The 16,466-nt window shown below is 43.6% G+C and overlaps 1 protein-coding gene across 1 annotated transcript in view; it reads left to right on the top strand.

The window, feature by feature from the left end:
• Positions 1-15,452, top strand: part of gnmt (glycine N-methyltransferase) — a 47,021-nt gene extending 31,569 nt beyond the window's left edge. The window contains exons 3-6 of the mRNA XM_048530388.2: positions 4,204-4,317; positions 4,878-5,020; positions 6,756-6,877; positions 12,837-15,452. Of these exons, the coding sequence (XP_048386345.1) occupies positions 4,204-4,317; positions 4,878-5,020; positions 6,756-6,877; positions 12,837-13,008 (551 nt within the window). The 3' untranslated portion in view covers positions 13,009-15,452. The remainder of the gene's footprint in view (positions 1-4,203; positions 4,318-4,877; positions 5,021-6,755; positions 6,878-12,836) is intronic.
• The last annotated feature ends 1,014 nt before the right edge of the window (positions 15,453-16,466 follow it).

Raw genomic sequence — 16,466 nt, 5'->3', positions numbered from 1 at the left:
GATAGACCTTAGGATTGGGGTAAAAGTTCGGCACAACATTGTGGGCCGAAGGGCCTGTACTGTGCTGTACTGTTCTATGTTCTATGGAAAGTGCACTAATATCCAGCTTGAAACAGTTAAATTGCTTAGCAACATCCAAACCAGAACCAATCAAAATAAGCGTTTGGTTGAATGGTCACCTGGTTATTAGTGGAAGTTGATGCCAGTTTTGGCTGTATTATTGATTGCAGCACCAGTCTTTAACAGCATTCACTCTGGACTCCAACCCTTAGGTTTGCGTAAGACCTTGGCTAGACGGAAGCACTACACTGGGGAACTTTTACAGATTAACAGTGCAGTTTTGGTTGTAGTCTCGTATGAGGAGCAGCTAATGGAGTTACCAGTGATTATAGTAAAAGGTTCGGGCCCAAGCTTGAAGGGGCAAAATTGGTTCAGAAAGATTCACCTGAATTGCCTTAACATTTTTCGATTAGAAAATGGCTGCCTAAGTGAAGTCCTAACTAAATACCTGGAATTTTTTCAGGAAGGTCTAGTTTCTATCAATGAAGCTAAGGCCAACTTGCATAGAGTCATACAGCATGGAAGCAGACCCTTCGGTCCAACGAGTGAATTCCAAAGATAATCCCAAACTAAACCGGACCCACCTGCCTGCTCCTGGCCCACATCGCTCCAAACCTTTCCTATTCATGTATGTGTCCAAGTGTCTTTTAAACATTGTGATTGTGCTCACATCCTCAGGAAGTTCATTCCACATGCGTGGAAACAATTCCATGATTCTGCGAGGCCTGTCCAGTGTCACTTGCTTTACAGGCAAATGGGGAGGCAGAAATCAGAAACCTGGAAACCAAGGCATCTTCAAACCAAGATAATAAAATGTGAGGCTGGATGAACACAGCAGGCCAAGCAGCATCTCAGGAGCACAAAAGCTGACGTTTCGGGCCTAGACCCTTCATTAGACCCTTCAAACCAGTCCAGTTTACGGAATGGGCATCACCAGTTGTACCAACGGTGAAGCCTGATGGGTTGGCCTGCCTTTGTGGGCAGTGAAGACAAACAGTAACCTAATTATCACAGCTGGATAAATACCCAATCCCTCACATGGAGGATTTGTATGCAAAGCTGGTAAGGGGTCTGTCCTTCATGAAGCTGGTCATGAGCCATGTGTACCTGCAATTGCGATGAGATGGCGATTCCCAGAAGCTTGCTACTATTAAAACCCATAAGGGTTTGTACAAATATATAAGATTTCCATTTGGGGTATAATTAGGCTGTGCCATTTCTCATTGGACAATGGAGAACATTTCACAAAGATCGCCATTTAACTCAACAATATGCTAAGAACAGGGAAAACTAACAAAGAGCACTCAAAGAACTTGTACATAATCCTTAGGCATGCCTCCAAGGTGGGCATATGCCTGGGGAGGGATAAAAAGGCATGTTCCAGGCACCTTAAATGACCTACTCTGGCTGTAGAGTTGACAAGACCGGGTTATACCCATTGGAAGATAAAGTGAGGGCGGTCAAAGGTGCCCCAGTTCCCATATCTGTACCGAAGCTCAGCTCTTTCCTTGGATCGGTGAGTTATTACGGAAAGCTCATATGTAACCTGGCCTCCATCCAGGCACCTTTGCACCTTTGCACCTGCTATTGACAAAACTTTCAGCCTTTGAAATGGTCTTGTCGCCAAGACAGAGCCTTAAAGGAACTGAATAAGCAGCTGTCATCGTCTAAGGTGTGGCACATTATAATCCCAGGGATAGCTGGTGCTGAATTGTGATACCTCCCTGTACGCTATCAGGGTAGCATTAGCTCACAGGTGGTCCAATGGAGAGGAACACCCAACAGCATATGCTTCCCAGACTTTGGCAGAAGCTGTGCATAAATAAGCCCAGATAGAGAAGGAAGTTTTGGCGATCACGTTTTGTATGAGAAAGTTCCACTAATACCTTTATGCATGTAAATCTGTAATAATAACAGACTCAAACTCCTGCTACGGCTGCTGAAAGAGGTCAAAGCTGTGCTGACCGTAGCTTCAGGACAAATTCAGCGGTGGGCTCTAATTCTAAGCGCATAAAGTTACAAGTTGGATTGCTAACAGGAGGCCAAGTAACAAATATGGATGCCTTGAGCTGCTTCTCGCTGGCAGATACGCCATCAATGGTACTGTCACTGGAAGAGTTTTCAACAGTTTTAAATTTTCTGCACACCTTTCCAGTCAGCACTAACAAATCAGACTGTGGACACAGAAAGATCCGGTCCTTTCAAAACTGAACCAGCTGGTGGTGATGGGGGAAACAAAAGGTCCATCATAACCAGAACTGAAAACCTTTGGGACCTGCAGAGAACAGATCACAGTAGAGGACGGCATATTATTATGGCGATTGTCCCGAGCAAAGGTCGCTGCCAGCTATTGGGTGAGCTTCACCAGGGTCAATAGACAATAGACAATAGGTGCAGGAGTAGGCCATTCGGCCCTTCAAGTCAGCACCACCATTCATTATGATCATGGCTGATCATCCACAATCAGTATCCTGTTCCTGCCTTATCCCCATAACCCTTCATTCCACTGGTCATTCAGAGATGACCAAATTGAAGAGGTTGTGAGGCGTCATGCCTACTGGCTGGGACTGGATGCAGATATAACCCTATTGGTGCTATGAGTATCGAAAGTGCCAACAAAGATCAAAATGATTGCCAGCAGCTTCCCCACTTTTGTGGGAATGGCCTGGACTTGTTTATATGTGGACCGTGCAGGCCATTTCCTGGAATCAATGTTCTTTGTCCTGGTGGATGCCCCCTCAAAGTGGTTGGACATGTGTATATTTCATTTGTTAAACAGCGGGGGGAGGATAGGAAAGCTGCGAGCATCTTTTGCAAAACGCCAGCTCCCGGAAGAGTTGGTCATAGACAATGGGCCACCATTTGCCAGCAGAGAATTCAGGTATTTGCTAAAATCGAATGTCGTTCAGCGTACAAGGCAGCTTCATACCATCCATCTTCCAATGATCTGGCAGAAAGTCCAAACTTTGAAGGCAGACTTAAAGAGACAGCCTACAGCTTCATTCGATAGCAAACCGGTTCCAGTTTTGATTTTTGGACCACCACTCATACAAGTATAGAGATAGCTCCAGCAGAGTTGCTAAGCAGAGAGGACTCCTTGCTAGGTTAAATCTGATTTTCCCAGACTTGGGCAGGGGATGAGGGTGAAACAACATGAGGAGCACCAACACAAGAATCCTCTACATGAGAGAGGCCGTTTACTTCAGGGTAAATGCTTTGATGCCGGAACCACAGAAATGGGCCTGCATGGGTACAAGGTGAAGTCAATGTGAGGTCATGTCCCGTGATGTACAAGGTTTGGGCAGGCGAAGTGGCCCTGAACATGGACCTCATGAAAACTATTCCCTCGTGAACAGGGCTGGAGCAAAACATACCCAGTCCCTCAGGACAGCTGGGAAGGAGCCTGTGGGTTCTCCCCGTTCCACCTAATGTGGAAGAAAGCTAGGAATCTGAGGTGGACCATCCTGCAGCCTTTACTGCCCGAAGGAGAGGATCAGTTTCTTCCAAGATGGTCAGTAGTCTGGTGCATACTGCCCATATCTGAGGATGAATCAGACCCCGTGCAAAAATGCTCCAAAGAAATACTACACAAATAAGAACCGGCCTACGTCCCCAGGCTCAGAGAGGAAGATGCATCGTGATCCTTACAAGATCAGCCAGATGGACCTCACAGCATGTGAGTTCCCTGATTGGTCCAAGCCATCGGCCCTGATCTGGGAGCCCTGGCTGACAGGTATAAAGAGACATTTTGGAAATTCTGCTCACTCTGAGAGCCGCCTCTAAGGAAGCCAGACCAGCATCATGTACTGTGCATGTGTAAATAAAGGGTGACTTGGTGACAGGATGCCAGCCTCTGTGGAGTTATATCACAGACAGTGAATGGCTTAAAAAGGATGTTATGTTGAAACTTGAGGGAAACAGACTTGTGGTGACGCAGAGTAGTATGTGAGAATGGGACTGCCCGGATTGCTGTATGGAAGCCAGCATGGGCATGATGGGCCAAATATCCTCATTTTGTGACATGTTCCCACTCTGAATCTCTTTTTAAAGCTTGATTGAGTTGCATCAACCTGAATTTTTTTAACGTGTGACCTGCTGAGTGTCTTTGACAGGAGCCATAAACTTCCTCGCTTTGCTTTGCAGTGATCGAAGAAGCTAATTGGCTGACATTACCCAATGACATCCAGAAGCCAGGCGATGGATTCGATGCTGTCATTTGTTTAGGAAATTCATTTGCGCACTTGCCAGACTTCAAAGGTAAAAACAAAAAAATTTATGACTTCCTACTTTGCTGTGACAAAATCTTGACCGAATTCCTGACATGAGACCCGCAGAAACATTTTGATACTTTGCGTTAACACAGAGTGGAGCTGACACCCTTAATCCCTTCAGTGATTAAAAACTTGCCTACTTTGGCCTTGAATATATTTAACACTCAGCCTTGACACCCCTCTGCTGTCTATGGAATCTCTACCCTCTGAGAGAAGGAATTGCTCCTCATCTCTGCCTTAAATATGTGACCCCTTATTCTGAGATTATGCCATCTGGTTCCAGGCTCTCCCACGAGGGGGAAACAACTTTGCATTATCTACCATGTTGTGTCCCCTAAGAATCTTGTGCGTGAAAGTTTTAATCCTAATTTGTGAGACTGGATTAGTGACACACTTCGCCCTCTGTTTAAACTGCGAAACATGTGGGTTGGCTTCTTGTTTCAGTTTTTGTTTTATTATTGGACTAACTTTCCATTTGGGTGAAATCATTTCCTTTCTAATCCATGAATGGCCAGTTGAAACTGTTTATAATTTTTGTTCCTTTAGGTGACCAGAGTGACCAGAAACTGGCCCTAAGAAATATTGCCAGCATGGTGAAACCAGGTGGGATTTTAATCATTGACCACAGGAACTATGATGCCATCTTAGAAACTGGCGAAGCACCAAAAGGCAAAAATATTTATTATAAGGTAACTCATGTCGGTGGGAATGGAGCTATCTGAGAGTGCTCTGCATATGTTTTAAGGTACCAAAATGCTGCTATATATATCATCAATAATATATCTACACTCTCCTGTTCTTGATTCAGCCCAATGCCCAGAGACATGCTGTTTATGATTTAACTAATCCTTACCTTCCTATTTTTGATCTCTATCATATTACCCTTGAATCTCTTCAGTGCTTACAACAGTAGCCACAATTTTCGACCCTCTCTCTTTTTATATCCACCTACCACACTACTCGAGTAAATTTGAGTTATTAAATGTTTCATTGCTTTGCCATCCTTCCCATATGATAACCATTTCACCCTCAATTTGAAGATAACATGCTTTAACTCATAATTCTTTACGTCTACCATGCCAACCAGCTTTTGATCTAAACTTCGACTCTTCCTCCGAAAACCATACCCATTAGTTTCACTCCAGTGGTTTCCTTTATTGTATCTAATCTAAATCATTCTTGAAAATCCATGCACATGGCATACATTTTATCCATTCACTGTGTTTTCTCTCCCCTCTGAAATCTGTCTTGGATTGGGTGAAGATTACTTATCTTTCCTTCATCTGGATAGTAGTTTTATCTTCGGTTGAAAATTCCAAACGGTGCTTTAATGCAAATGTTAGATGTGTTTATCTGAGTTCACTTTTAGTATGTAACACCTTGGCATTTCTCCAGTCCTCCACACACAATCTCTCTCTCAATAGAGCCCTGAAATATAATTGACCAAAGAACTAAAGGCATAATGAGAAGAAGTTCTTTTCCACGGAGCAGGTTGTTCTGATCTGTAATGTATTTCCTCAAAGCATATTTGAATTAGAATCAATTCTAGCATTTGGACAGAAATTGGAACATTCTTGAAAAGGAAGGTCTGCAAAGCTCTGAGGTCGGGGCAAGAATTGGGTCTAATTTCGAATAGATGACTCAAATATGTTGAGTTAAATGGATTTCTTCAGTTCTGTATCATTCTGGGATAGCTCATCTGTCTCGGCAAATTGTCCTCCTTTAGTTTAAAATTGTTATTGTCATTTGCAAGTGTGCACTCTAAAGCCAGGTGCCTCCTGGTTAGATATAGGACAGTTGCGAAAGAAATCTCAAATATAGGCAAAATACAGTGGATACTGGAACTCTGAAGCAAGCACAGAGAACGTTGGAGTAACTCAGCAGGTCTGAACGTGGAATATAGAACCGGACAATCTGGAACAGCCCCTTCGGACCACCACATCTGTGCTGACCATGATGCTATTCGAAACTGCTTCGGAGTCTGGTGCGATCTTCTTCAGAAGGACTCAAAATGTTCACCCTGTTTCTCTCTCTCTCTCCGTAGATGCTGTGTTTCCCTCGCATTCTCTGTGTTTGTGGCAAAGTTAAACTCCCAGAGCTCTACAATAATAATGCTCTTCTGTGTCAGTACGAGCCCTGTGGTACGGGTGACAGAAAATAACGATTCAGGATATTTTCTACTCACTAATCTCTACTTAGCTCCAAACAAGCTGCCAGAGGGGGAAGGTCAAACATTTCCCCCACAGCTCAACATATTTGGTACACTCCCTCTTTTCATACTGTGTTCGGTGAGAGACATATACACAGTGTATCTGTTAGAGAATGGCTTTCACGATTCTCATTTTAGTTACATATTAAAAGAACTTTTGTTAAGTCACCACATCATCAGTGAGGAGTAAACTATCTGCGATTTATGCCTTCCAGAGTGACCTCACCAGGGATATAAATACTTCTGTGCTGTATGTAAATAACAAGCCTCACATGGTGACGTTGGATTATACTGTTCGGGTTCCAAACAAGGACAGCGATGAACAACCGGATGTGAGGTAGGATTGTGCCCAGAGGATTAATTCGGAATACGTTTGAATATATATAGGCCAATGAGAGAGAACAATGCTAAGAGAAGGACCCACCATTTATGATTAACTAATTAAAAGAGTGTATCAGACTTAGAGAATATCTGTACAATTTTGTATCTCATACGGTTGGATAGATACAAAAGAGCAGCACCATAGGATTAATAAGGAAGGAAATGTTAGAGTGACAGACAATAGCTACACATATAAAAATGAATTAGAAATATTAAAAAGATGTAAAAATATAAGAGCTAGTTAGAAATATAGAAACTGTTTCTATTGATAATTGAAAAAGAAGACTTAACAAAATGAGCATTTGACCTGCACAAGGTGAGACTGTGGAATTTGTCATGGAAAATAAAAGATAAAGCAAAAGTTGCTGTACTCCTACTGAATCACAGGACTGCTGTGCCAGTAGAGGGTGCCCCTGAGGGTCATTATGTCTTAGGCAAGGGGACAGGATTGAGAAAGTGGGATCTTTATATGGTAACTTCAGCTGGTGTCGGAATTGAACCCAGGACTTCAAAGCCACTCTGCGTCAAAAAGCAGCCAACTGAACCAACCAACCCCCAATAGAAAACAGAGATGGCAGGTGATCTCAACAGGTATTTTACATTGGTCTTCCCTGTAAATGGTACATCCTAGATGCAGCTGGAAATCAGGAAATGGAAAGGGGACAGGAAATCAACAAAATTAGAATCACCCAGTAAGAGCTAGAACATAGAACATAGAACATTACAGCACAGTACAGGCCCTTCGGACCTCGATGTTGTGCCGACCTGTCATACCGATCTCAAGCCCATCTAACCTACACTGTTCTATCTCCTTAGTATCTGGACGTTCAGACAATGAAGGCCGTCAGTTTAACTGGGACAAAGTAACCATAGCAGCCCAAACCAAACACAGATATGCGGTTGGTTGATGTACAGCTTGACGAGCCGCCAGATCCTGATATACTTCATCATAGGGCCCTAAAAAAAAAGTGGCTAGTGAGATAGTTGGTGGGTTAGTTCGAATTTTCCAAAGTTCCTTAGATTTAAAGTAGGTCCCGTTAGATTGGAAAATAATTAGTGTGACTCTGATTTTCAAGCAGAGAGACAGCCAGAATTTAGGAAACTACAGGCCAGTGGCTTAAGATCTGTCATAGGGAAAAATGTCAGAAACTATTATTAAACACTCAGCAGTCAGGCTTATAGACAAATTTGAAGTAATCAAGCAGAGTCGAAATGGTTTTGCAAAAGGGAAATCATGTTTAACCAATTTATTGCAGTTCTTGAAGAAGCTGCTATAGGAAGGGTGTTGTGGAACTTGAAAAGTTTCAGAAAATATTTACAAGGATATTGCCAGGTTTGAGCTACAGGGAGAGGCTGAATAGGCTGGGGCTATTTTCCCTGGAGTGTCAGAGGCTGAGGGGTGACCTTATAGAGGTTTATAAGATTATGAGGAACATACAAAAGGTAAATAGACAAGGTCTTTTCCCCAGGATAGTGAAGTCCAAAATTAGATGACATAGTTTTAAGGTGAGAAGGAGAAGATTTAAAAGGGACCTGAGGGGCAACTTTTTTACGCTACGCGTGGTGCGTGTATGGAATGAGCTGCTAGAGGAAGTGGTGGAGGCTGGGATGATACATGTTTAAAAGGCACATGGATAGGTACATGAATAGGAAGGATTTAGAGGGATATGGGCCTAATGCTGGTAAATGGGACTAGATTTATTTTGGATATCTGATCAGCATAGACGAATTGGACTGAAGGGTCTGTTTCCATGCTATGCAGTTGTATGACTATGACTCCAAGTAGTATATGGTCTGGATAAAGAGAATGCTGTAAGAATATAGGGGCATTGGAGCAGGAGTAGATCATTCAGCTTGTCAGCCTGCTCTGACATTCAGTGCAATCTTGGCATCAATTCATTTTTCTTCCATTTTCCCCGTATCCCTGTACACCATTGGTGTTTAGAAATCTGTTACCTTTAGTACACACAAAGACAGAGCTTCCACAGCCCTCCGGTGTAGAAAATTCCAAAGGCTTACAGCCATCTGAGATTTAAAAAAATTCCTCACTTCAACATTAAGTGGCTTCACCTTTATTTTTGAAATTGTCCCTCATGTTCCAGACTCCCACATCAGGAGAATCATTTTACCTGCATCCTGTCTGTCTACCACTTTAAGCATTTTGAGGTTTCAGTGGGATCAACTCTTATTCTGTAAAACTTTAGAGAACACAGGACCATTTTCCCCAAACTTTCTTCATAGGACAATCCTGCTACCCTAAGACTAAGGCTGGTCAACCTTTGTTTAAGTCCCTGCATGCTAACAATCCCCTTCCTACAGTAGGAGGATCAAAACTGTACACAGTAGTCAAGTGTGGTCTGATCAAGATTCTTTACAATTGGAACAAGACTTCACTACTCCTGTACTCAGATCCTATTGTAATAAAGGCTGACATTCCACTAGCCTTCCTTGTAGCTAGCTGCATCTTGCTACATGTTAGTCTTCAGTGACTAATCAATGAATACAATCAGGTTCTTTTGTACATCCATACTTCATCATCTCTTTTCATTTAAGAAATTCTCTGCATGTCTGATCCTCCTACCAAAGTTGATAACCTGACATTTTTCCACATTATATTTCATCTGCTTGTCCTTGTCTACTCACTAAGTCTGACAAGTTTTGTTGAAGCCACTTTGCATTTTCCTCAGATAAACAGTGAGGAACTTATTGAAACTGCAGTCACTAAGGAGGTGAGACTGAGCAAACCGATGGAGGTGAACGCTAACAAGTTTCAATTGGACTTAACCCTAAAGCCACAGAGGGTTGGCTAATTGGATAGTAAATATATTGGAGTCAATTTTGCAAAATTCCCTTGATTCAGGAAATGTTCCATCAGACTAAAAAATAGCAAATATAATCTGTGTTCAGGAAGTTGTGGAAGGGACAAATAACAGGAATCGATATTCTAATTCACTTGATGTCAGTAGGCTGTGGATATTTGGAAGCCTTTTGAAGTACTCTACTTGGATTTCAAGGAGACATTTGTTAAGGTTCAACATCAAAGGTTATTGTAGAAAATGAAAGCTAATGGTATAGTGGGTAACATGTTAGCTGGCTGGAAGACGTCATGCATACATATCTGGAGCAACTGAAGAAAAGTGGGAAAATTAAAAACTAAAAGAAAAATTGCTGGAGCAACTCAGCAGGTCTAACAACATAACAAAATGTGAGGCTGGATGAACACAGCAGGCCAAGCAGCATCTCAGGAGCACAAAAGCTGACGTTTCGGGCCTAGACCCTTCATCAGAAAAGGGGGATGGGGAGAGGGAACTGGAATAAATAGGGAGAGAGGGGGAGGCGGACTGAAGATGGAGAGTAAAGAAATTCTTTACTCTTCTTTACTCTCCATCTTCGGTCCGCCTCCCCCTCTCTCCCTATTTATTCCAGTTCCCTCTCCCCATCCCCCTCTCTGATGAAGGGTCTAGGCCCGAAACGTCAGCTTTTGTGCTCCTGAGATGCTGCTTGGCCTGCTGTGTTCATCCAGCCTCACATTTTATTATCTTGGAATTCTCCAGCATCTGCAGTTCCCATTATCTCAGGTCTAACAACATCTGTGGGGAGAATGCACAGTTAGCATTTTGAACCTGGTGAGTCTTCATCAGTTCAGCAAGATTATAGATCAGGAAATCTGTCATGGGCAGTTCTAGTTTGGTGAAGCTACCTGTCAGTGAAACAAAAACTGGGGTTGTGCCTTGGAGTAATTACTGGAGAGCAGGCATCCAGGGGAGTGTAGACTCAGGAAAGCAGAGTGATTGACCAGATCTGGAGTAGGCATTGAAGCAGGTGTGGAGGGAGGTATTAGAATAGAATCCCTACAGTGTGGAAACAGGCCCTTTGGCCCAACAAATCCACACTGACTCTCGATGCATCCCACCCAGACCCATCCCCCTATAACCCACCTAATCTACACATCCCTGAACGCTGCAGGCAATTTAGCATGGCCAGTCCACCTAGCCTGCACATCTTTGGACTGTGGGAGGAAACCAGAGCACCTGGAAGAAACCCACACAGGCAAGGGGAGAGTGTGCAAACTCCACACCGACAGTCGTCCAAGGGCGGAATCAAACCTGGGTCCCTGGCGCTGTACAGCATCAGTGCTAACCAGTGAGCCGCGATGCCACTCGCTTAGAAATAGGCGTGGACACAGCATGTGTCATCCATGACACAGCAGATCTTGAGAGGAGGTTTCAAAGCCAGATTGACAAAATGAAGAATTGTAATCCCTTTGACGTTGAGTGAAATTTGATGATCCACATTAATTTCTGTGGAGAATTGCTGAGAAATCAGTGGGATTTGTGTTACTTGCATTTGCCAGGTTTAATGTGTACCGTGATATATTTGATTAAGCTATATTACCCATATTTGTTCCATCAAGTATAAGTATTAGAAATAAATAGCACATGTATTATAGATTATATTACAGTTCTAACATGGTAAAGTTTATTATGTGTTCAAAATATGGTATCTTGTGGCGTAATTCTTTAATTCTCCCAGATCTGATGCTATAAAATGGTTACTACTTCCTATCCAGATTCTATGGTAAATTTAGTGGTCTGATCTGAGGTCATTTTCTGTCTGGTAGAGGCTCATTGCAGATCACTTGATCTCATACAACAATTCTTGGTTCAAGAAATGATCATTCTATGAAAGTGCCCCACTTGGGGAAATCTGGTGCCTTTAAGGCTTTAGTGGAAACTTCAGCAAAATGTAAAGTTGGTAACATCGTCAGCTCTGAGTCAGAACATGATATGTTCAAGCCCCACTCCAAGATAATCAAGGCTGACACTCCAGTGTGATTGTGAAGAAGTGCTGCACAATTTGCAGTATTGTCTCTTAGGTGAGATGTTAACTCAAGGCATCTCATAGTAGTAGATGATCGTTTAGAGAACTGGTACATCATGTAACAACTCTAACTCATCATTTTGAAAAAGAAAATGGAAATTATCCCAATGACTTGGCCAAGACTTTTCCTTTTCTCAACATCATAATAAAAGCCCTGGATTATTTGAGACAATAAGGTGTAGAGCTGGATGAACACAGGAGGCCAAGCAGCATCAGAGGAGCAGGAAAGCTGACATTTTGGGTCTAGACCCTTCTAGACCTAAAACGTCAGCTTTCCTGCCCCTCTGATGCTGCTTGGCCTGCCGTGTTCATCAGCTCTACACCTTGTTGTCTCAGATTCTCCAGCATTGGCAGTTCCTACTATCTCCAGATTATTTGGTTCTTTTTACATTGGTGTTTGAGGAGTTTGGTGTGCGCAAATTGAATTGTCCCATTTCCTGCATCATGGCAATGGCTATCATCATGAAAGATATATAAATGGATATCTTAGTCTGCTTTGACAAAACGTCACTCTGATTTCTGTGCTTATGTGTCCTGTAATTTTATCAGTGTAATAATCAAGATTCACAGAAAGTTTGCATTGATACAACAATCCCACTCCTAACATTTCTATAATCTGCTCACCCTACTGATATCCTGTCTTTATCAAACTCAAATAGTCTTCTTTGTTAATATCGCTGATCCTCCTCCTGTTCTAATGTACACATCTATTTAAAGACCTTATAACCTGGAATATTTGTCAGTTAGTCGTCTCCAATTTATAGCCAGTGCTGAGTGATCTCACTGCAGTGTAATGGATGCTTGAGAGATGGAATGACTTCCCTCCTGTTATTAATTCATGTGTTTGTATAACATTTTAGCTGAGTTGCATGTCTAATTCACTTGCATTCCTTACTTACCCTGGGTTGGAAACCTGAAACTTTACTCTCTAACATTTACAGTGACAAGCCACAAAGGCTGTCATTCTCTGTTAATGATTGGTTCGTTGTGTGACAACCCAGCGAAAACCCTTTGTCTCCTTCTCTGGTCCCCAGCACGTTCCGCCTGTCATACTATCCTCACCGCGTGGATGCCTTCACAGCATTGCTGAAGAATGCTTTCCAGGGGAAATGTCAGCACAACCTGTACGGTGACTTCAAACCCTACGAGACAGGCCAGGGTTACGTTCCGTGCTATTTCATCCACGTTGTGAAGAAGACTGGCTGAACACTGTTTCTTCAGAAAGCTCAAGACTTTGACACTGGGGCTGATAGGGTTAGGCGTGTGTAATTACAGAACAACAAGAGCAATGAGAAAAAGGAAATGCATGGAGGGAAAGAGTAAGATCGAAAACAGAAGCGGGAGGTAGAAAACATTATTGTTAGCAGAGTGTAGGTTCATGTCTTCTAATTAGAAACTGGTGTGGATCATGGATGGGAAGGATAACCACTATAATTATATTGTAATTTGTAAAAGCATGACTGAATGTGTCGACTGTTGTCCCTGTTTCAGACCCAGACCCAGACTCAAAGCTGTCAATATTGACCAAATGTTAGGAGTGACATTCATGTGGACCAAATGGGCCCCTGCCTCCTGAAAGTGGCATGCAGCACGTCAGTGGTTGCCGTAAGCCTCTAAAGCCCCTGGCACTGTGTCCAGGGCCATTAATCTGAGATCAGAAAGCCAACGCAGACACGCACACATCCATTGAGCCCAGTGCAATCAGCCGGTTTAACCAAGGGGCTCCTATGTTTTAAATGATTAAAGCAGCACCTAATGAGAGCACCACAGCAATCCTGTCACTCTCCTTTTGTTGTTGAGGGAAAAGATTCAAGACACAGGCTATTCACGACCTGAAAACCTCACCTTTGTGCCTCAGGCCACCTCAGAAAAGCAAACGCACTATTCCTAAATGAGGCGAGCTCTTCTGAAGGTGCTGTTGAGAGAAGAAGAAATATACACAGCCATAAACTTTACCAACTCGTATTGTAGAAAAGATAACACATGAGTTAAAAACCCAGTGCCCTATCTTCGTTCGTCCATCCAGAAAACAATCTCATGCATCACCCATTCACTTGCTTCTTAGACAGTTCCTGGGAATTTTGTCCCAAGTATCTCATCTGATAATTCAATCCTAAATGTTACTGGCTGTTTATGTCACAAATTTCATAACTTCAGTGTTAGTTTATCACTTATTCCCCAATCACTACCTCAAATGTTTCTAAAGTTATTCCTTTTCCAGCAAAGAAGCCGAGGTTTCTGTTGGATTTCAATAGACAACAGACAATAGGTGCTGGAGTAGGCCATTCGGCCCTTCGCGCCAGCACCACCATTCATTATGATCATGACTGATCATCCACAATCAGTATCCTGTTCCTGCCTTATCCCCATAACCCTTCATTCCACTATCTTTAAGAGCTCTGTCCATCTCTTTCTTGAAAGCATCCAGGGAGTTGGCCTCCACTGCCTTCTGGGGCAGAGCATTCCATATATCCACCACTCTCTGGGTGAAGAAGTTTTTCCTCAACTCTGTTCTAAATGGCCTCCCCCTTATTTTTAAACTGTGTCTTCTGGTCCTGGACTCACCCATCAGCGGAAACATGCTTCCTGCCTCCACAGTGTCCAATCCCTTAATAATCTTATACGTCTCAGTTAGATCCCCTCTCATCCTTCTAAACTCAGGAGTATACAAGCCCAGTCGCTCCAATCTTTCAACATATGATAGCCCCGCCATTCCGGGAATTGTCCTTGTGAACCTACGCTGCACTCCCTCAATAGCAAGAATGTCCTTCCTCAAATTGGGAGACCAAAACTGCACACAATACTCCAGGTGCGGTCTCACCAGGGTCCTGTACGGCTGCAGAAGAACCTCTTTGCTCCTATACTCAATTTCATGGAATCCCTATGCAGAAAGAACCCATTTGGCCCAATGAGGCTGTACCAATCCTCTGAAGGATACTCACCTAGACCCCAGCTCCACATTCTCCCTGGCTAATCCACCCAGCTGGTACATCCCTGGACATTATGGGGCAAGCCACCATGGCCAATGCACTTAACCTCCCTATCGTTGGACTGTGGGAGGAAGCCGGAGCACCTGGAGGAAACCCACGTGGACACAGGGAGAATGTGCAGACTCCACACAGACAGTCACCTGATGGTGGGATCAAACCTGGGTCTCTGGCACTGTGAGGCAGCAGCTCTAATCATGAGCCACCGCGCTGCCTGGATTTACTTATAACTCAGCCTGTTTTCCCTAGGGATCAAACTTGAGAGTATCATTGGATTAAAATCCTCCCCCATTTAGCTTTGCATTTAAGACAGGCCTTAAGGTTTGGCATGGTCACCACAGAGAGACACAGTGCAGCATGACAGCTTCCAGTTGGTTGTATGGGTTTGGCTGACCTGTTGACAGTAACTTTTCTGCATCTTTCCTATCATAGGGGAAGGTTTGAAAATGTAAGATTGCGAAGGCTTGCAGAGTCAAATGACAATATGCACTTTTTAAGCCATTGACAATGATTATTATTAATATTATTACTGTTTGTTGTTATCAAAATATACAATGACACCTCTCAGGCATATACTGTAACCTGAATCATTGTTCACAAGTTGAGTATATTTGCTGCATATATGGGAGTTCTTGTTTCTGAGTACAGTTCATACAAGCTGTGGTTAATGTCTGGTTTCTTTAAAAGCACATCCTTTATTGTTCAAGATAATAAATTGTGAGGCTGGATGAACACAGCAGGCCAAGCAGCATCTCAGGGCTGCGGGCGACAGTCCCTGTGAGCGGGTCAGGGCTGCGGGCGACAGTCCCTGTGAGCGGGTCAGGGCTGCGGGCGACAGTCCCTGTGAGCGGGTCAGGGCTGCTGGGGCCAGTCGCTGTGAGCGGGACAGGACTGCGGGGGCAACGGGCTCTGAGCGGGAAGATGCTGCTTGGCCTGCTGTGTTCATCCAGCCTCACATTTTATTATCTTGGAATTCTCCAGCATCTGCAGTTCCCATTATCTCTCTCCTTTATTGTTCAGTTCCTATTCCTCCAGCACTGTGTCGAGCCTGAGGCTATATTATTTGGGCCTGGGCTGTTTCCTCCCTTACCGTCTCCTTCTGGCTTAGCCAGAGCCTCTGGACTTTGGCGCTTCCCAGTTGGCGAGCTATCTGTTAGGACTCTGGGAACACAAACAGCATGCTTACTGCATTGCAATAAGGCTGAAACCCCCACCGCTGGTTTGTGCCTGCTACTCAGAGTATTCGGGGATCCACTCCCAATTTGAGTGTTTTGAATGGCATGCTGTAATCGATTTAGTAAAATGGGCTGAATCTGACGTAGTTGACAGCCCTTGCCCAGTTGTAGGCATTTACCTTATTGTGCTCACACTATGACCAAGTGTAACTGAAGCGTTTGAAACAAAAAGTTACTGCAGCCCCAGAGGGCCATTCTATCAAGAGACAGCGACAACTGGTGGTGTGTTTAACCTGAGGGTTGCCACATCTCAGACAAGGGGCAACATTGAGAACACAGAGCCTTAATATTAATTTCAGCCCATGCTACGGGTGTGCCTCTGCATTGCAAACCTGCCATGCAGCTAAAGGAGCTAGGAGAGGAATACAAAGCAGCTGTTAATATTTATGGTTGGCTTCAATGCTGCCAGGTGGAAACAGGAAACTGAGCCAATCTGGTCATG

Source organism: Stegostoma tigrinum, chromosome 4 (assembly GCF_030684315.1).
Source record: "Stegostoma tigrinum isolate sSteTig4 chromosome 4, sSteTig4.hap1, whole genome shotgun sequence".
Classification (NCBI taxonomy): domain Eukaryota; kingdom Metazoa; phylum Chordata; class Chondrichthyes; order Orectolobiformes; family Stegostomatidae; genus Stegostoma; species Stegostoma tigrinum.
The sequence above is the reverse complement of the archived record's forward strand: the minus strand, read 5'-3'. Positions and strand labels throughout refer to the sequence as shown.